At 46.4% G+C, this 21,279-nt stretch overlaps 1 protein-coding gene and 1 pseudogene across 1 annotated transcript; one reads left to right on the top strand and one right to left on the bottom strand.

Moving 5' to 3' along the window:
* The first annotated feature begins 874 nt into the window (after positions 1–874).
* Positions 875–4,328, top strand: LOC130290583 (CD59 glycoprotein-like). The gene is made up of 3 exons (XM_056538413.1): positions 875–1,243; positions 1,702–1,809; positions 4,135–4,328. The coding sequence occupies exons 1-3, from the start codon at positions 1,186–1,188 to the stop codon at positions 4,326–4,328; spliced, it is 360 nt and encodes a 119-aa protein (XP_056394388.1). The 5' UTR covers positions 875–1,185.
* Positions 2,968–3,081, bottom strand: LOC130292083 (U2 spliceosomal RNA; annotated as a pseudogene).
* Positions 4,329–21,279: the final 16,951 nt, after the last annotated feature.

Here is a 21,279-nt window from a genome sequence, read left to right as displayed (position 1 = left end):
GAATTCTCAACTCAAGAACTTGTGTAGCAGATACATAAGAACATGGAAGATTTGTGTATGCTGTCAAAAAGTTTTATAAAGCAACTTGCATATAAGCTGAACTGTTTGGCTTGTAGCTGTGACATCACATCACACTCTCTGAATGCAGAGCTCCCATTCCTGCTCTCCCCTCTCCTCCTGTCTGCTCAGGACAAAGCCAGTAATGTGAATGAAAGTGCTGGTATTATTGCTCATTACATTTATGACTCATTTAATAAGGCAGCAGGATGCCTGTTCTAATGGATAGAATTATAAATGAGATCAGGCTCCCTGCTGCCTTATCTAATTGGTCACAACATTTGCAGTAATATCACTGAGATCGTCCTGTGCTGACAGAAGGGGAGGAAGGGTGATGCCACAGATTAGAAGCTAGACAGCACAGCTAATATGGAAGATCTCTGCACTATAGCTAATAACATTAAATTAGTAAATTGCTTTATTATAATGTTGATACTATACACAGGTTGTTTCTTTCAATAGACAACTCCTTTAAGGTCAATGTCGGTATGTTTAGCAATCTGGTATCCAACACCATGGAAAATATGGTGTCTCCCTCTCTACTGCCACAGATCCTAAGTACGACACCAACAATGCTACCCACTGCGGTCATCTCTTGGTTCTCTGTTACGGCATCCTCCTTGCTGTTGTCCTCCACTGGCTGTGCTACCTTGTGGGACCATGGACTTTTGGACTCTTAAAGAACCCACGTGCACTGAAAATCTAATTCCTGCACCAATGCTTTGTAGTCAAAAGGTTCCTATGTTCCTCTTGATGTGTATTTGTGATCTCTGTTCCCATTTCATGCCCTGAAAGTCAAAGGTATCCATTAGAATTCAGCCGGCTTAGCTGTCACACCTCCATTGTAAACAGAAGAGATGACAACAGTGGGGAGCAACAATAACATTAATAGCGCTATTTTGGGAGTCATTGATGTCTAAAGGACTTGTCCACTTTTGGGCAAAAACTTTTTGCAACGAATGTCATAGGATTCGTCTGTCATACAATCATCTGTAGGCAAAAACGTCTTTATTTTGAAATCCTCCTGTTTCCTGCACTAAATGCTGCAACCACTAGGATGACTAGAGCTATAAAAGGAGAAAAGGGAAGAGGTCCCAATTGTATTGGAAGCAGAGACATCAGACCACCATGGGGCTCACACAACTCTTATCCATTTCCATTCTCCTCTTGTTCAGCTTTCAGACTGGTAAGTAAGGTTGGGTATAAAGGTAGAGGTGCCAGCACCTGTCTCTATTATACTGTCCCCAGACTGTCTATTGGTGTAGTAGTGTATGAGGAGTTGACACTCCTATGTGTCCTCTTGTTTGTCTATTTGTATTAGTGAACAGCAGTAGTTTTAGAACACTACTAATATTCCTTATGTGGTAGAGGGTGTGATGCATGGCAGATGGAATTACCCTAGGGGCAGATGGCATTAACCCCTTATATTCATGACGCCAGGGCGTGGTTTTTCCTCAATATCACCCGGAGGCAATAATGACTCTGACACCAAGTTACGGACTACGGTTGTAGTATAAAATACTACAACCTGGCACAAAAGATAAATGTGAAGAACCCGATAACAGATTATGGCGCTAGAATTGGGCTCCGGATGGACATTTTATAGGCCTGCGGTTTGATGTAGAGTATTTTCTCTCTTTGCAGTTGATTCCCTGAGATGCTATACATGCAGGGATCCTCCGGAATGTACAAGTACAACTATCAGGACATGTCCTCCAGGAGATTCCTGCTTCATAGCTATTGTGGAGATCGGTAAGTACACCTACACAAGGGCATAGGAACCCCCACAAATCTGGGGGAAGATAGCAATGGGTGTGGCTATGCAGGGGTGGAGCCACAAAAGGGGAGGTCCAAAGGGAGAGGAGCCAAATTGGAACAGAACCGTTCAATATTGCATGACAGTAAAAAATTTAGCTTCATTATTGCTTAATTTATTTTTGCTCCTGTGCAGTCATAATGCCCACTCTGTAGCCACTATGCCCCCTTTTGCAGTCATAATGCCTCCTCTTTAGCCACTATGCCCCTATATACAATCATAATGCCCCCTGTACACTCATAATGCCCCCTTTGTAGCCACCATACCCCCTGTACAGTCATAAGGCCTCATTGTAGTCACTATGCCCACTGTACACAGTTATAATTCCCCCTCTGTAACCAGACAGTAATATGTCCCCTGTACAGTCATAATGCCCCCCTGTAGTAGCTATGCCCCCTGTACACATCATAATGCCCCTCTGTAGCCAATAATATGCCCCTACTATACAAGGGGCATATTAGTGGCTACAAAAGGGGCATTATGACTCTACAGGGGGCATTGTGGCTACATAGGGCATACAGGGGGCATATTACTGGTTACAGAGAGGGAATTATGACTGTACAGAGGCCATAGTGGCTACAGATTGGGCAGTTTTTCCCCTTTATAGTCACTATACCCCCTGTACAGTCATAATGCCCCCATCCCCTCTGTAGCCCCTATGCCCCCCCCCCCTTACACAGTCATAATGATCCCACCTCCCTGTAGCCACCAGCCAGATATCATATTCCTTCTTTACTCGGAATGCCCCTTCAATAACCACTAATATGTCCCCTCAGAGTCAGACAGCAGACTAAAACTATCCCCATCATGATGTGGAAGTGGTGTGGTGCACATTATTCACACAAGTACCTGCCTGTATACACACACCACTCATCTCCGCCAGGGCAGCTGCCATTGCCTGACTCTACAGGTCACATGATGAACGGTAGATATTAGGAAATACCACAGAATCGGGCAATTAGAGATGTGTGCTCAGTAGGGTAAAAATGAAACGTGTACACAGTGCCTCTCCCCAGTGGGATCCCACCCACACTGTGTTCCTGCACCCCGGGGTCACCACTTGTAGGGCACTTCTGTAACTTGAGCTTTGTCCAAACCAGTCCCTAATAGCCCTCTGTGTAGATCCATCCAGTCTCAGTGCCCCTGGCATCTACCACTGATAAGAACAGATACTACACTTGATCTTAGCCAAAAGGCAGAGAAGATAATACCATAACCAAGAGTTACCCATCTCTTTAAAGGGGTACTCCACTGCCCCAGCGTCCGAAACATTTAGTTCCGAACAATGGGTGCGGGCTGCGGGGGTCGTCACGGCCACGCCGCTCGTGATGTCACGCCCCGCCCCCTCAATGCAAGTCTATGGGAGGGGGCGTGACATGCATCACGCCCCCTCCCATAGACTTGCATTGAGGGGGTGTGGTGTGACGTCACGAGGGGCGTGGCCGTTACGTCACGACCCCCACAGCCCGCACCCAGCATTCGGAACTACCAGTGGAGTACCCCTTTAAAGCTGTTTTGATGTTCTTGTCCCTTATGAACACAAGGTACAGGTTTGGGAGCTGCAGCTATGGAGGATACTGATTCTCATTAAAGGAAAACGGTCACCCGTTCACCCGCACTATAACCCAATACACCGGGGTATAGTGCGGGTGAACAGGAGACCGATGTGGGGTCTCGGACTGCTATACCTACCTGCAGTCTGGTGCTCCGATCCCCCGAAGGTCCCCCTCTTCCAGCACTGACTTGTGCTTTGAGGCGGGCCCGCTGGCTAGATTTAAATATTTATAAGCGCTGCTCACGTGAGCGCTCAGTAGGCACGAGTGCTCATGTGACCGGCGCTCATAAATATGTAAGTGGGGCTCCGGACTGCAGGTAGGTATAGCATTGCGAGACCCCACATCAGTCTCCTGTTCACCCGCACTATACACGGTGTATCGTGTTATAATGCGTATGAACGGGTGACCGTTTTCATTTAACGAGCTCTCCTCGAGAAGGAATACTGGAGTGGTGCACAAGAAGGAACAAGAACCTCGAAGCAGCTGTCTAGAGATGGGCGACTCTTCCTTTTAGAGGAGACTCTGTTCTGGCTATTATCTATGCAGGGGATTTATAGCTTTGTATGAGAACAACTTGAGCTTCAACTACTGTCCTGATGGATGATATTCAAGTGATGAAATGTCTTAATCCCATTATAATATTTATCTCACAAATCTGTACTTTATACTGCACGATCTTATTCTCTCTCTCTCTCTCTCTTGAAGGTTATTTCGATAAGCTTTACCAAAAGTGTACTCGTCCATCAGATTGTGGTCGGGGTCATTTGCCTATTGGGGCTTCTTCAGCTACTCAATATTGCTGTAATGAAGATTTATGCAATTCTGCTGTAACCAACAAGATGTCCCTCTTTACTGGTGGCTTCTTGGTCCTGGTGTCATTATATGTTTCCAGGTTTTGATCAGGTCGTTGACTACTCGTCTCAGCAGAGTGACTTGACTTGACTTACCGAGTGCCCAAATGCCAGCCATTTGAGATATATATATATATATATATATATATATATATATATATATATATATATATCTTATGTATATTTAATAAAGCAAATTCTGCTTGATATATATTAAAAAAAAATTATATTTCGCCAAATTCTGTTCACTCTAGTTCTCACTGCTGTTATTGAGCTCATTTTAGCCCCCTCCATGGAGCACAGCTATTTCTCATTCACTATATTTTAGGGCCAAAGCAGAACTGTTTGCCAGCAGTACTCACACCTGGACTTCCTTTCCCTTACTTATTGGTCCAATCACAGCATAACACATACCCCTCTCAGCTATGCTATAACATAGTACTGGTAAAAACACATCGAATAGGCTGGCACTGTGTTGGGTTGATGATTTACACAGTATAATACTAGAGATGTGAAGAGATAGTTGAGTACCGATGCATTGGGTTTGCAAGGTGTTATGTAAGCAGAAATAAAAGAAGAAGCTGCACAGCATATAAGGAGTACACTAAACTGCTGCTACTGACAAGCTTAGGGGGGTTACACAGCAGAACTGTGGACATGGCTTCAGAGGACTAGAATAGGTAAGTATTGTTTATTTTTTATTCTTAGCAGCTGATTTCTTCTGAAAACAGTACCACACCTGTCCTGAGGACAGATGTGGTGCTGTTTTTGAGAAAATCGGTTCTGTTTTTCTAAATCTGGATAACCCCTCAAAAGTTACTGTCATTTGGAAAAACTTTTGTCATATTGTCCAGACATGCCAATAGTTTAAATCACACAGAGTCTTAGTTCTGAGACCTCCTGCGATCGCAAGTTACAGCCGAGAGAAGTCATTCAAACTTGACTCAATCACATGGACTCTAATACAGAGAATGAAACAGATAATAGCACTTCAGGGGGACCAAACCACTAAGTTCTTAGTGAATGGATTAACAGGCGCCAATAAGAAGGAGAAAGATTTAATAAACCTTCTATGCTACAAAAAAAAAAAAAAGACAAAAAGTGCCAGCAGGAGACATGGAAGAACCACTAAATTCCTTCTTCAAATTTTCCTTAATATATTGCTCCACGGCTTGTGTTTAATAAGGGAAAGGACATTAACATTCTTATAAATAGATAGTTGCCCCCCTTGTAGGTAATTGCCCCCCTAGTAGATAGATAATCCCCCCCTAGTAAGAAGATGTTGACCACTAGGTAGATAGCTGCCCCTAGTAAGTAATTGTTCCCCACTAGGTAGATAGCTGCCCCCTAGTAAGTAATTGTCCCCCACTAGGTAGATATCTGCCCCCTAGTAAGTAATTGTCCCCCACTAGGTATATAACTGCCCCCTGGTAAGTAATTGTCCCCCACTAGGTAGATAGCTGCCCCCTATTAAGTAATTGTCCCCAACTAGGTAGATAGCTGCCCCCTAGTAAGTAATTGTCCCCCACTAGGTAGATAGCTGCCCCTAGTAAGTAATTGTCCCCCACTAGGTAGATAGCTGCCCCCTAGTAAGTAATTGTCCCCCACAAGGTAGATAGCTGCCCCCTAGTAAGTAATTGTCCCCCACTAGGTAGATAGCTGCCCCCTAGTAAGTAATTGTCCCTCACTTGGTACATAGCTGCCCCCTAGTAAGTAATTGTCCCCCACTAGGCAGATAGCTGCCCCCTAGTAAGTAATTGTCCCCCACAAGGTAGATAGCTGCCCCCTAGTAAGTAATTGTCCCCCACTAGGTAGATAGCTGCCCCCTAGTAAGTAATTGTCCCCCACTAGGTAGATAGCTGCCCCCTAGTAAGTAATTGTCCCCCACTAGGTAGATAGCTGCCCACTAGTAAGTAATTGTCCCCCACTAGGTAGATAGCTGCCCCCTAGTAAGTAATTGTCCCCCACTAGGTAGATAGCTGCCCACTAGTAAGTAATTGTCCCCCACTAGGTAGATAGCTGCCCCCTAGTAAGTAATTGTCCCCCACTAGGCAGATAGCTGCCCCCTAGTAAGTAATTGTCCCCCACTAGGTAGATAGCTGCCCCTAGTAAGTAATTGTTCCCCACTAGGCAGATAGCTTCCCCCCTAAGTAAGTAGTTGCCACACACTAGGTAGATAGCTGCCTCCCTAAGTAAGTAGTTGCCCCTCACTAGGTAGATAGTTGCTACCCCTAGTAAACAGTTGTCCCCAGCTAAATACATAGTTGTTCCAAAAAGGCATATAGTTGCCTCTCTCCCCCCAGTGAAGAGTTAACCCCCACTAGATAGATGGTTGCTTCCCTAGTAAACAGATGTGCTAACTAGGTAGATCGTTGCTCCCATATTAACAGTAACCTATACTAGTTAGATAGGTGTCCCCCATATTAAACATTTGCCCCCCCCCCCACTAAGTAGACAGGTGCCCCCAAATTAAATAGCTGTCCCTTAGTAGGTACATAGGTGCTCCCTATATTAATAACTTGTCCCCCACTAGGTAGATAGTTGCCCACCATATTAAACTGTTGTCCCCCTAAAAATAAATATACTTACTATCTCTGTGCTCCCACGATGACGAGGTATTTTCTTCTGCCTTCCTTTGTTTCTTTCTTGAGGTCTTCGACATGAACGCAGCGGGTAGTACACAGAAGATGTCACCATCGTTCAGCCTTGGGGGTAAAGTGTTTATTCTGTTGAAGCGGACCCCTATCCTCCATTTGATGTGCTGAGTTTGTATAGTTAGAGAGAACTCAACTTATTTTGCATCCAACCTCCTTGCAGTTCTGATTTTAGATACTAGAGAAGTGGTCTTCAAACTGCGGACCTCCAGATGTTGCAAAACTACAACTCCCAGCCTGCCCGGACAGCCAACGGCTGTCCGGCAGCATAGGGGTGTGAATCGCCAAGAATTTGGCGATTCGATTCGAATCGCGATACCAGTGTGGCGATTCGATATATCCCGATATATCGCGATACCGTCTAGGTGACGATACATCGCGATATATCCCGATATATCGCCCACCTGGGAGCATTCATAGATCCCAATAGTCGCCGCTGTCAGCTTTGACAGCGGCGATCTAGTACTCCGGTGCGCACTTTTCTCATGTTATCCCGTCCGGGCTGCAAAATAAAATAAAACGCACTTTCTCTTACCTGCCAACGAGCCCCCGGAGCTCCGGTACACTCCGGGACAGGTGTTGGGTCCCCAGGCTGTATTCTTCTTACTTCCTGTTAGTCCGGCACGTCACATGGAGCTTCAGCCTATCACCAGCGGAGGCGGGACATCGCTGCGGCTGGTGATAGGCTGAAGCTCCATGTGACGTGCCGGGCTAACAGGAAGTAAGGAGAATACAGCCCGGGGACCGAACACCTGTACCGGAGCTCCGGGGGCTCGTTGGCAGGTAAGATAAAGTGCGTTTTATTTTGCAGCCTGGATAGGATAAAATGAGAAAAGTGTGCACCGGATACTCCTTTAATAGCCAGCCGCGGCGATTGCCGCATGCTGGCTATTAGCGGCGGCCCCCGGCTACTGAAATCAGCCGGGGGTCGCATAGTACGGAGTGGGCACGAGTCGGAGCCCGCTCCATACACCCAGAGCGCCACCGTGTCAGATCCGGCCTGCCCGGCTCCACAAATGTGGAACTTTTATCTCCTGATGCCCAAGACATGACATGCTGTTCCGGGCGTCCGCAGATAAAAATTTAACATCCCTAAAAGAATCGATTCAAAAATATTTTGAATCGATTCTGTATCGGCAAATGAAAAATCGCGATTATCGCGAGAATCGATTTTTTCTTACATCCCTAGCATGCTGGGAATTGTAGTTTTGCAACATCTGGAGGTCTGCAGGTTGAGGACCACTGCACTAGAGGATGAGTATTACTATAACACACCGCCATCTAGTGACACACATACAGAACGATACCCTAGTAGTCATATATATAGCTACGCTGATCCTGTAATTGACTTCACTGACTTTGTGGAGAGGTTGTGTCACTGGATAACCTCCTATGTTTATGTCACAGGTCTGCAGGCTATGTGTATGCATGGAGGAGCAGGGAATGTACAGCTTCTTTTAGCTGCCATATGTACGCTATCACCAGAGACATATGGGGAGACATACGGCTCCCCATATCTGACCCTACTTATAGCTGGATTATAATGTCATCTTTATGCTGCTAGTGAATTTCTAGCTAACTGCATGCCTGTGTTTTTCTTGTTTTCCACTGAGGGTATTGGTGGACTATTGTTGTGCGCAGACATTGGTCGGGGAATAGAAGTGAGCCAAATCCATTTATATCTAGCTTTTTTTTTTTTTTTTTTGGTTTACACATTTCTGCTGATTTTGAGTTGCAATCCACAGATTTTGGCAATACACATGATATGGGAGGGTTTTATGAACTGCGCCTTTTTGTGAAAAGGTGCAAAAAAGGCACAAAGCCATTGAAAAGTCTCTAAAACTTCACCAGCCCAGACTTAGCTTAACTTTTTGGTATATGTGAAGAGAGAAATTTCAGAAAATGTGACCTGAACAAAATTTATCAAATTCTCCGTGACCATTTAGTAAATTTGGTGCACCTACATATTACCAGCACACAAAAAAAGGTGTAGAAAAATGCTTCACTTACACCTACAATGATAAATGCTTCACTTACATCTACAATGATAAATGCTTCACTTACACCTACAATGATAAATGCTCCACTTACACCTACAATGATAAATGCTTCACTTACACCTACAATGATAAATGCTTCACTTACACCTACAATGATGAATGCTTCACTTACACCTACAATGATAAATGCTTCACTTACACCTACAATGATAAATGCTTCTTTACACCTACAATGATAAATGCCTCACTTACACCTACAATGATAAATGCTTCACTTACACCTACAATGGTAAATGCTTCACTTACACCTACAATGATAAATGCTTCACTAACACCTACAATGATAAATGCTTCACTTACACCTTGTTACGCCTAGCGCTCCGGGTCCCCGCTCCTCCCCGGAGCGCTCACGGCGTCTTTCTTCCTGCAGCTCCCCGGTCACTCCCGCTGACCGGGAGCGCTGCTCTGTCATGGCCGTTGGGGATGCGATTCGCACAGCGGGACGCACCCGCTCGCGAATCGCATCCCAGGTCTCTTACCTGACTCGCTCTCCCTCGGTCCTGTCCCGGCGCGCGCGGCCCCGCTCCCTAGGGCGCGCGCGCGCCGGGTCTCTGCGATTTAAAGGGCCAGTGCACCAATGATGGTGCCTGGCCCAATCTTCCCAATTAGCTTAATTGGCTCCCACCTGTGCACTTCCCTATATCTAGTCTCCTCCCTTGCACTCCCTTGCCGGATCTTGTTGCACTTGTGCCTAGTGAAAGCGTTCCCTTGTCTGTTCCTAGTCCGTGTTCCTGACCTCCTGCCGTTGCCCCTGACTACGATCCTTGCCGCCTGCCCCCGACCTTCTGCTACGTCCGACCTTGCTTCTGCCTACTCCCTTGTACCGCGCCTATCTTCAGCATCTTCAGCAGCCAGAGAGGTAAGCCGTTGCTAGTGGATACGACCTGGTCACTACCGCCGCAGCAAGACCATCCCGCTTTGCGGCGGGCTCTGGTGAAAACCTGTAGTGGCTTAGAACCGGTCCACTAGCGCGGTCCTCGCCATCCCTCTCTGGCACAGAGGATCCACTACCTGCCAGCCGGCATCGTGACAGTAGATCCGGCCATGGATCCCGCTGAAGTTCCTCTGTCAGTTGTCGCTGACCTAACCACGGTGGCCGCCCAGCAAGCCCGTCAGATCGCCCTTCTAACCCGTCAGCTGTCGGAAATGTCCACCATTTCGCACCAACTTCAGTCGCAACTTCTCCAGCAATCTTCTCCTCCGCCAGCTCCTGCACCTCCTCCGCAGCGAGTGGCCACTCCTAGCCTCTGCCTGTCCTTGCCGGACAAATTTGATGGGGACTCTAAGTATTGCCGTGGCTTTCTTTCGCAATGTTCCCAGCACTTGGAGATGATGTCGGACCAGTTTCCTACTGAAAGGTCTAAGGTGGCTTTCGTAGTCAGCCTTCTGTCCGGAAAAGCCCTGTCATGGGCCGCACCGCTCTGGGACCGCAATGACCCCGTCACTGCCTCTGTACACTCCTTCTTCTCGGAAATTCGAAGTGTCTTTGAGGAACCTGCCCGAGCTTCTTCAGCCGAGATTGCCCTGCTGAACCTGGCCCAGGGTGTTTCTTCCGTTGGCGAGTACGCCATTCAGTTCCGTGCTCTTGCTTACGAGTTGTCCTGGAATAGTGAGGTTCTCTGCGCGACCTTTAAAAAAGGCCTATCCAGCAACATTAAAGATGTTCTGGCCGCACGAGAGACTCCTGCTGACCTACATGAACTCATTCATCTAGCCACTCGCATTGACATGCGTTCTTCCGGATGGCGTCTGGAGCTCCGCCTGGATATGGACTTTGTTCGCACGAAGCGTTTTTTCTCTCCGGCTCCTCTCTCCTCTGGTCCTCTGCAATCTGTTCCTGTGCTTCCCGCCGCGGAGGCTATGCAAGTTGACCGGTCTTGCTTGACACCTCAAGAGAGGACACGACGCCGCATGGAGAATCTTTGCCTGTACTATGCCGGTACCGAACACTTCCTGAAGGATTGTCCTATCCGTCCTCCCCGCCTGGAAAGACGTACGCTGACTCCGCACAAAGGTGACACAGTTCTTGATGTCAACTCTGCTTCTCCACGCCTTACTGTGCCTGTGCGGATATCTGCCTCTACCTTCTCCTTCTCTACTATGCTCTTCTTGGATTCCGGATCTGCAGGAAAATTTTTTTTGGCCTCTCTCATCAACAGGTTCTACGTTCCTGTGACCAGTCTCGCCAGACCCCTCTACATCTATTGTTTTTACAATAAAAGATTGGACTGTCTCGTACGTTTCCACACAGAACCCCTCCTAATTTGCATCGGACCTCATCACGGAAAAATTGAGTTTTTTTTCCTCAGGTTCTTTGGCCCCAAGAAGAGGGGGAGACCCAAGGGGGGGGGTACTGTTACGCCTAGCGCTCCGGGTCCCCGCTCCTCCCCGGAGCGCTCACGGCGTCTTTCTTCCTGCAGCTCCCCGGTCACTCCCGCTGACCGGGAGCGCTGCTCTGTCATGGCCGTTGGGGATGCGATTCGCACAGCGGGACGCACCCGCTCGCGAATCGCATCCCAGGTCTCTTACCTGACTCGCTCTCCCTCGGTCCTGTCCCGGCGCGCGCGGCCCCGCTCCCTAGGGCGCGCGCGCGCCGGGTCTCTGCGATTTAAAGGGCCAGTGCACCAATGATGGTGCCTGGCCCAATCTTCCCAATTAGCTTAATTGGCTCCCACCTGTGCACTTCCCTATATCTAGTCTCCTCCCTTGCACTCCCTTGCCGGATCTTGTTGCACTTGTGTCTAGTGAAAGCGTTCCCTTGTCTGTTCCTAGTCCGTGTTCCTGACCTCCTGCCGTTGCCCCTGACTACGATCCTTGCCGCCTGCCCCCGACCTTCTGCTACGTCCGACCTTGCTTCTGCCTACTCCCTTGTACCGCGCCTATCTTCAGCATCTTCAGCAGCCAGAGAGGTAAGCCGTTGCTAGTGGATACGACCTGGTCACTACCGCCGCAGCAAGACCATCCCGCTTTGCGGCGGGCTCTGGTGAAAACCTGTAGTGGCTTAGAACCGGTCCACTAGCGCGGTCCTCGCCATCCCTCTCTGGCACAGAGGATCCACTACCTGCCAGCCGGCATCGTGACACACCTACAATGATAAATGCTTCACTTACACCTACAACGATAAATGCTTCACTTACACCTACAATGATAAATGCCGGCCACAATACCCGACAATCTCCCTTGGTCGGGGGGCTCCATGCAGAATCTCAAATTATAGTGTTTCAAAAATCATGAGGACCTTGTACAATGATCTCAAAGCAGCTGGGACCATAGTCAATCAACAATTGGTTACATATTAGGGTGCATGCACATGTTTTTTTTATACAGTTCCTGTATATGGTTTCAAGTTAAAAACCATACGGAACCATACAGAAAACTGTATGCATTGACTTAACATTGTAAACCCTATGTCAAACGCATCATCCGGTTTAGTCCGTTTTGCACCTCATACTGTTTTGTCCAGTTTTTTACCCTACCCAAAACTGTAGTCTACCACGTTTTTTGGTCCGGGTGAAAAACTGTATTAAACCGTATACGTTTTTTGTTTTTTTTAACATGGGAGTCAATGGGAACCGTACAGAACTGGTTTTTATTAAAATTTTCTAGTAGCAATTAACAGCATTATCATATCAACAGCAAAACTGTGTGTAAATTCGATCAATAAAACATATGCAAATAATGTTACATAAATCAGCAATGTACACAGAGAAAAGAATAAAGTAAACCAATAAGAATAACCATCCATTCCCTCTTTCTGTGAAGTCGACATGCTCATCGGCATAACACGTATGCATATTATTGGAGGAAATGAGAAGAAACAAAATCATATCCTAATCAAAGATAACAACAAAATAAAGAAAATAAAAGAAAGGTGGAAATTATAAGCATTAGTCATTTAAACTCGGAAATGTTAAATAGTTTACGGTGGAAATTATGAGCATAATACACCCCATGGGTGTCAGTGCATGCATGGATCCTGACACCATATAAGTATATATAACTGTCCAAACTGTCTTATACAGAAGAGTAGTAACTATCAACCAAACATCTACTAGGGCTTTCTGCAAACACTCCACCTTATCCAGTAGGTTTCACAGTTAAACCATACACTATCCCTTGGATACCATTGTCCTCAACCCCTGTGGTATGTCAGTCACCAGGTTATCATTTAAGAACAAGGAGAGCGCAAGCCAGTGGTGGGGGGGGGGGGGGGATAGGGAGAGGGAGACCAGAGAAGGAGCAGAGAAGCAGACTGCAGAAAAGAAACGAACATAGGAGTAGAGAGAGCTCAGAGAAGAAGGAAAAGATTGAGACGAAACAAGAAAAAGGAAGAGAGGAGAGGGGGGGTGGGGGGGGAGGGAATGGCGGGAGGGGGGGTGGGGGGGGAGGGAATGGCGGGAGGGGGGTAGGGGAGTGGCGGGAGGGGGGGTAGGGGAGTGGAAGGAGAGGGGGTAAGGGCATGGAAGAAGGGGGGGAGAGGAGGAAGGAATGGGAAAAGAGATGGGGAGAGCCGAGGATATGATTAACTCCTCCTAGTAGTCATCTCTTAATTAATTTACCGAGTACCAAGGTTCCCAAAGTTTCATATGCTTACTAATATTCCCTTGACCTATTGCCCAAGTCTCCTCCAGGCTACAAATATGGGCAATCAAGGAATCAAGGAAACCAAGTCCTCTAAGCTGGGGGAGTGGGCCGTTTTCCATTTACGGGTGATTAAAATTTTAGCTAAAACTAGGACCTTACAAAAAAATTGTCTTACGTAAGGAGGGAACTTCTGTAGGTCCATCAGCAGCAATGCTGTTTGGGGGGAAAGGTGTACCGATCCTCCCAATATGGTACCCAAGAACCTTTCTACATCTTTTCAATATTGCGCAAGACTTGTACATGACCACAACACATATAACAACGTGCCTCTTTGTGAGCATCCTCCCCAACACTTATCAGAACTCAGCGGATACATAGCATGAAGTCTAGCAGGTGTGTAGTACCATCTAAGGTGTGTTTTAACCGCTGCTTCCACATGAGAAATAGCCTTTAAAGACAAGCGGGAGTATCTAAACGCCCTAGACCATTCGTCAAGAGGAAGCTCCATATCCAACTCCAACTCCCATGCCTTCATATACTGTGTCTTTTCTAATAAGGTACATGAATTCAAATCCTCATATAACGGTTTAAGGCCCTTAATTCGTTTAGTAAAATATTCAAGGAAGCTGAGGCTCATAGGTGGTAACCCATGCCAAGATTGTTCCAAGAAATGCTTCATGCGTAAGTATGGAAATAACAATTGTACCGGGAGAGCAAACTTAGTTAGGAGATAAGGAAATTGTAACAAGACACCATTTTCATACAGATCAGCCACACAACAAACACCCTTCTCCATCCATTTCCTCACATCCAAATCATCCAGAGACAACACAGACAATGGAGCTGTTCTGTTCCCCGTAGGAGAGACCTTGGAAGTAATCTGCTGGGCGTATGCACAACATTGCTGAGCGGCCTTAGTAAACAGGGAGGTTCTAGGTGGAGTAGTGACTTGCCAAGCACGTAAAAATAACATACATCGAGGGTCGCATCTTGATAGTAAAAAACACTCAATTTGAACCCAGGGAACCTCCATTCTTCTCTCCCAACACGGTTTCAGCAGAGACATAAGTGTGGCCGTATGATATCTCCACATATCTGGGATTCCCAATCCCCCAACATCCCTATGTTTTGTGGCTACCAAATGTACAGAACTGTATGTGCGTACGGTTCCATCCGGTTTTCACCCTACGGTTTTGGACTTCGCACAGTTTTTTTTTCTTGTAATTTCAATCAAGTGAAACTTTATTCAAAATGGAGTGAAAAGTTAAAAACTTATAAGTTTTTTTCTTAAAAAACGGATGCAACCGGACATAATTTTTCAAACCGTATACGGTTTTCAACCGTGTATGGGTTAAAATTTGTACACACTTTTTGATACAGTTTAGTCCAGTTTTGAGGAATCCGTTTTTCATCAAAAACCTGATACAGGAACTGTATTGCAAAAACATGGTGTGCATGCACCCAGAAAGGACTGCAATGCCCACAAGGTCCTCCTGCTCAAGAAAGCTCATGTACAGGCCTGTCTGAAGTTTCCCAATTAACAACTGAATCCTTCTCTGATGTTTTGTAGCCCATTTCAGCCATGTGGAGATCTACAGTCTTGTCCAAGACATCCTTGGACGTCTTTTATACAGGTAACAGACTGGGATTAGGAGCACTCCCTTTAAGAGAGTGCTCCTAATCTCAGCTTGTTACCTGTATAACAGTCCCCTGGGAGCCATAAATCTTCCCGATTGATAAGGGCTCCAATACTTATTTCATAACTTATATAAAAAATGAATTTTTCTGGATTTTTGTTGTTGTCATTCTATCTTTTACTATAAACCTACCATTTAAATGATATACTGATCATTTCTTTGTCAAGGGCAAATGTACAAAGTCAGCGGAGGATCAAATAATTTTTTCCTTCACTGTAGAATATACATTGTTACGTGTTATAATCTCAGTTGTCACAACTAAACTGTCGAATAACAATTTGTAATTCTCCAACAGAAGGAAATGGGGGAAAATGTGCAACACTTGAACAGCAGCTGTTTGTTCACTAGTGTTCTGCAATCAGTGGAAGTGGCATTGAAGAAGAATTAAAGGGGTACTCCTCCCCTAAACATCTTATCCCCTATCAAAAGGATAGGGGATAAGATGTCTGATCGCAGGGGTCCTGCCGCTGGGGACCCCCGCGATCCCGGCTGCGGCACCCCAGACATCCGGTGCACGGAGTGAACTTCGGGGGCATGGCCTTGACGTCACGATCATGCCTTGCTCGTGACATCACGGCCACACCCCCCTTTTTACATTGTAAATTAATATTGAAGACACGAAAACTATAAAGGAACACATCTTAACTTGTTGACAAAAAATGTTAAACAATCCAGAACTTTTTTTTTTTTTTTTTTATAATTAAGGTTCTTCAAAGAAGCTCCCTTTGCTTTAAATGGGTACTCCCCTGGAAAACTTTTTTTTTTTTGGGCTGTATACTAAAGAGAAATCCAAAAAAGAAATGCATTTGCTCTGATGTCATGACCACAGTGCTCTCTGCTGACCTCTGCTGTCCATTTTAGGAACTGTCATGAGCAGCATATGCTTGCTATGGGGATTTTCTCCTGTGCTGGACAGTTCCTAAAATGGACAGCAGAGGTCAGCAGAGAGCACTGTGGTCATGACATCAGAGCAAATGCATTTCTTTTTTGGATTTCTTTTTAGTATACAGCCCCTAAAAAGTACTGGAAAGATTAAGAATTTTTAATAGAAGTAATTTACAAATCTGTTTAACTTTCTGGCACCAGTTGATTTAAAAAAAAAAAAAGTTTTCCACGGGAGTACCCCTTTAAGGCTGATGGCAGCCTTAACCCCTTAAGGACTGAGCCCTTTTTCACCTTAAGGACTCGGCCATTTTTTGCAAATCTGACCACTGTCACTTTAAACATTAATAACTCTGGAATGCTTTTAGTTATCATTCTGATTCCGAGATTGTTTTTTCGTGACATATTCTACTTTAACGTAGTGGTAAAATTTTTTGGTAACTTGCATCCTTTCTTGGTGAAAAATCCCCAAATTTGATGAAAAATTTGAAAATTTTGCATTTTTCTAACTTTGAAGCTCTCTGCTTGTAAGGAAAATGGATATTCAAAATAAATTTTTTTTTATTCACATATACAATATGTCTACTTTATATTTGCATCATAAAATTGATGAGTTTTTACTTTTGGAAGACACCAGAGGGCTTCAAAGTTCCGCAGCAATTTTCCAATTTTTCACAAAATTTTGAAACTCGCTTTTTTTCAGGGACCAGTTCAGGTTTGAAGTGGATTTGAAGGGTCTTCATATTAGAAATACCCCATAAATGACCCCATTATAAAAACTGCACCCCCCAAAGTATTCAAAATGACATTCAGTAAGCGTTTTAACCCTTTACGGGTTTCACAGGAATAGCAGCAAAGTGAAGGAGAAAATACACAATCTTCATTTTTTACACTCGCATGTTCTTGTAGACCCAATTTTTTAATTTTTGCAAGGGGTAAAAAGGAGAAAATTTTTACTTGTATTTGAAACTCAATTTCTCTCGAGTAAGCACATACCTCATATGTCTATGTTAATTGTTCAGCGGGCGCAGTAGAGGGCTCAGAAGGGAAGGAGCGTCAAATGGTTTTTGGGGGGCATGTCACCTTTAGGAAGCCCCTATGGTGCCAGAACTGCAAAAAAAACCCACATGGCATACCATTTTGGAAACTAGACCCCTCGGGGAACGTAACAAGGGGTAATGTGAACCTTAATACCCCACAGGTGATTCACGACTTTTGCATATGTAAAAAAAAAAAATTTTTTTTTACCTAAAATGCTTGGTTTCCCTAAAGTTTTACATTTTTAAAAAGGGTAATAGCAGAAAATATCCCCCAAAATTTGAAGCCCAATTTCTCCCGATCCAGAAAACACCCCATATGGGGGTGAAAAGTGCTCTGCTGGCGCACTACAGGTCTCAGAAGAGAAGGAGTCACATTTGGCTTTTTTGAAGGAAATTTTGCTCTGGGGGCATGCCGCATTTAGGAAGCCCCTATGGTGCCAGGACAGCAAAAAAAAAACACATGGCATACCATTTTGGAAACTAGACCCCTCGGGGAACGTAACAAGGGGTAAAGTGAACCTTAATACCCTACAGGTGTTTCACGACTTTTGTATATGTAAAAAAAAATAAAAAAATTTACCTAAAATGCTTGGTTTCCCAAAAAATTTACATTTATACAAAGGGTTAAAGCAGAAAATACCCCCCAAAATTTGAAGCCCAATTTCTCCCGATTCAGAAAACACCCCATATGGGGGTGAAAAGTGCTCTGTTGGCGCACTACAGGTCTCAGAAGAGAAGGAGTCACATTTGGCTTTTTGAAAGCAAATTTTGCTCTGGGGGCATGCCGCATTTAGGAAGCCCCTATGGTGCCAGGACAGCAAAAAAAAAAAACACATGGCATACCATTTTGGAAACTAGAGCCCTCGGGGAATGTAACAAGGGGTTAAGTGAACCTTAAAGGGGTAGTCCAGTGGTGAAAAACTTATCCCCTATCCTAAAGATAGGGGATAAGTTTGAGATCGCGGGGGGTCCGACCGCTGGGGCCCCCTGCGATCTCTCTGTACGGGGCCCCGGCTCTCCGCCGAGATAGCGGGTGTCGACCCCCGCACGAGGCGGCGGCCGACACGCCCCCTCAATACATTTCTATGGCAGAGCCGGAGATTGCCGAAGGCAGCGCTTCGGCTCTGCCATAGAGTTGTATTGAGGGGGCGTGTCGGCCGCCGCCTCGTGCGGAGGTCGACACGCCCCCTTCCAGCGGGCTGTCGGGGCTCCGTACAGGAGATCGCAGGGGGCCCCAGCGGTCGGACCCCCCGCGATCTGCAACTTATCCCCTATCCTTAGGATAGGGGATAAGTTGTTCACCACTGAATCACCACTGGACTACTCCTTTAATACCCCACAGGCGTTTCACGACTATTGCATATGTAAAAAAAATAAACAATTTTTTACCTAAAATGCTTCTTTTCACAAAAACTTTACATTTTTAAAAAGGGTAAAAGCAGAAAATACCCCCCAAAATTTGAAGCCCAATTTCTCGCGAGTATGGCGATACCCCATATGTGACCCTTAACTGTTGCCTTGAAATACGACAGGGCTCCAAAGTGAGAGCGCCATGCGCATTTGAGGCCTAAATTAGGGATCGCATAGGGGTGGACATAGGGGTATTCTACGCCAGTGATTCCCAAACAGGGTGCCTCCAGCTGTTGCAAAACTCCCAGCATGCCTGGACAGTCAACGGCTGTCCGACAATACTGGGAGTTGTTGTTTTGCAACAGCTGGAGGCTCCGTTTTGGAAACCGTGGCGTACCAGACGTTTTTCATTTTTATTGGGGAGGGGAGGGGGGCTGTGTAGGGGTATGTGTGTATGTAGTGTTTTTTACTTTTTATTTTATTGTGTGTTAGTGTAGTGTAGTGTAGTGTTTTTAGGGTACAGTCACACGGGCGGGGGTTCACAGTAGTTTCTCGCTGGCAGTTTGAGCTGTTGCAGAAAATTTGCTGCAGCTCAAACTTGCAGCCAGATACTTACTGTAAGCCTCCGCCCATGTGAGTGTACCCTGTACATTCACATTGGGGGGGACATCCAGCTGTTGCATAACTACAACTCCCAGCATGCACTGACAGACTGTACATGCTGAGAGTTTTAGTTTTGCAACAGCTGTAGGCACACTGGTTATGTATCACGGAGTTTGTGACCTTACTCAGTGTTTCAAAACCAGTGTGCCTCCAGCTGTTGCAAAACTACAACTCCCAGCATGTACGGCGCATGGTGTAAGGTGACTGCTGGGAGTTGTAGTTTGCAACAGCTGGAGGCACACCGGTCGTGAAACACTGAGTTAGGTAAAAAAAAAAAAACTCTAAGTTTCACAACCTGTGTGCCTTCAGCTGTTGCAAAACTACAACTCTCAGCAGTCACCGACAGCCAACGGGCATGCTGGGAGTTGTAGTTATGCAACCAGCAGATGCACCACTACAACTCCCAGCATGCACTTTAGCTGTTTGTGCAAGCTGGGAGTTGTAGTTAGACAACAGCTGAAGGTACACTTTGCCATAGAAAAAATGTGCCTCCAGCTGTTGCAAAACCATAAGTCCCAGCATGCCCATAAGGGAATGCTGGGAGTTGTGGTGGTCTGCCTCCTGCTGTTGCATATCTACAGCTCCCAGCATGCCCTTTTTGCATGCTGGGAGCTGTTGCTAAGCAACAGCAGGAGGCTGTAGCTCACCTCCTGCTGCTGCTCCATCACAGGACTGTCCCTCGCCGCCGCCGTCGCTCCTGGGGCCCCGATCCCAACAGGGACGCCGGGGATCGGGGTCCCCAGCACCCGGGGTCGTCTTCCCGCACCCGCTCACGTCCTCCGGAAGAGGGGCGGAGCGGGTGCGGGAGTGACGCCCGCAGCAGGCGCCCTGATTGGTCGGCCGGTAATCCGGCCGACGAATCAGGGCGATCGTGAGGTGGCACCAGTGCCACCTCACCCCTGCAGGCTCTGGCTGTTCAGGGCCGTCAGAGACAGTAATTCCGGGTCACCGGGTCACTGGAGACCCGATTGACCCGGAATCGCCGCAGATCGCTGGACTGAATTGTCCAGCGATCTGCGGCGATCGCCGACATGGGGGGACATAATGACCCCCCTGGGCGATATGCCGGGATGCCTGCTGAACGATTTCAGCAGGCATCCGGCTCCGGTCCCCAACCGGCTAGCGGTGGGGGCCGGAATTCCCACGGGCGTAATGATACGCCCTGCGTCCTTAAGGACTCGGGATGCAGGGCGTATCCATACGCCCTGCGTCCTTAAGAGGTTAAAGGGGTATTCCGGTGGAATTTTTTTTTTTTTTAAATGAACTGGTGCCAGAAAGTTAAACAGATCTGTAAATTACTTCTATTAAAAAAATCTTTATCCTTCCAGTACAGCAGCTGTATGCTACAGAGGAAATTCTTTGCTTTTTGAATTTCTTTTTTGTCTTGTCCACAGTGCTCTCCGCTGACACCTCTGTCCGTGTCAGGAACTGTCCAGAGCAGCATTACAGCTGCTAAAAAGCATACAGCTGCTAAAAAGTACTGGAAGGATAAAGATTTTTTTTTTATAGAAGTAATTTACAAATCTGTGCCAAATATCAAGGTAGAAGTGCAGGGAGAGCACACATGGGGAACTATATCACCTAATGGCGTCTGCAGCAAGGTCCACAGTGACCTCCGATACCAGTCTCCTGCGGGGTGCACGTACAAGATATGAAATATCAAATAGAACAACAATAGGAGACGCAGGTGCACTCACCGCAAAGATAAGACTGTCGCATCTCGGTGTCCGGTGTTGGGTAGCTGGGTCACGGCATTCGGCGCTGATATCTTGTGGCGCTCAGAGGCTCTGAGCGCCACAAGATACCAGCGCCGAATGCCGTGACCCGGCTACCCGACATCGAACACCGAGATGCGACAGTCTTATCTTTGCGGTGAGTGCACCTGCGTCTCTTATTGCTCTAATTTACAAATCTGTTTAACTTTCTGGCACCAGTTGATTTAAAAAAAATGTTGTCACTGGAGTACCCCTTTAAAGGGCTACTCCGCTGCTAGACATCTTATCCCCTATTGAAAAGATAGGGGATAAGATGTCTGATAGCAGGGGTCCTGTTGCTGGGGCCCCCCGCGA

This window comes from Hyla sarda, chromosome 9 (genome assembly GCF_029499605.1).
Source record: "Hyla sarda isolate aHylSar1 chromosome 9, aHylSar1.hap1, whole genome shotgun sequence".
Taxonomy (NCBI): Eukaryota; Metazoa; Chordata; class Amphibia; order Anura; family Hylidae; genus Hyla; species Hyla sarda.
Note: the sequence above shows the minus strand (reverse complement) of the source record. Positions and strands in the feature narration are given on the sequence as shown.

Excerpts from the sequence above, each read along its gene's own strand:
- LOC130290583 (XM_056538413.1), top strand. The coding sequence starts at position 1,186 with ATGGGGCTCACACAACTCTTATCCATTTCCATTCTCCTCTTGTTCAGC. Across the intron at positions 1,244-1,701 it reads CTTGTTCAGCTTTCAGACTG|TTGATTCCCTGAGATGCTAT; the intron begins GTAAGTAAGGTT and ends CTCTCTTTGCAG. Across the intron at positions 1,810-4,134 it reads CATAGCTATTGTGGAGATCG|GTTATTTCGATAAGCTTTAC; the intron begins GTAAGTACACCT and ends TCTCTCTTGAAG.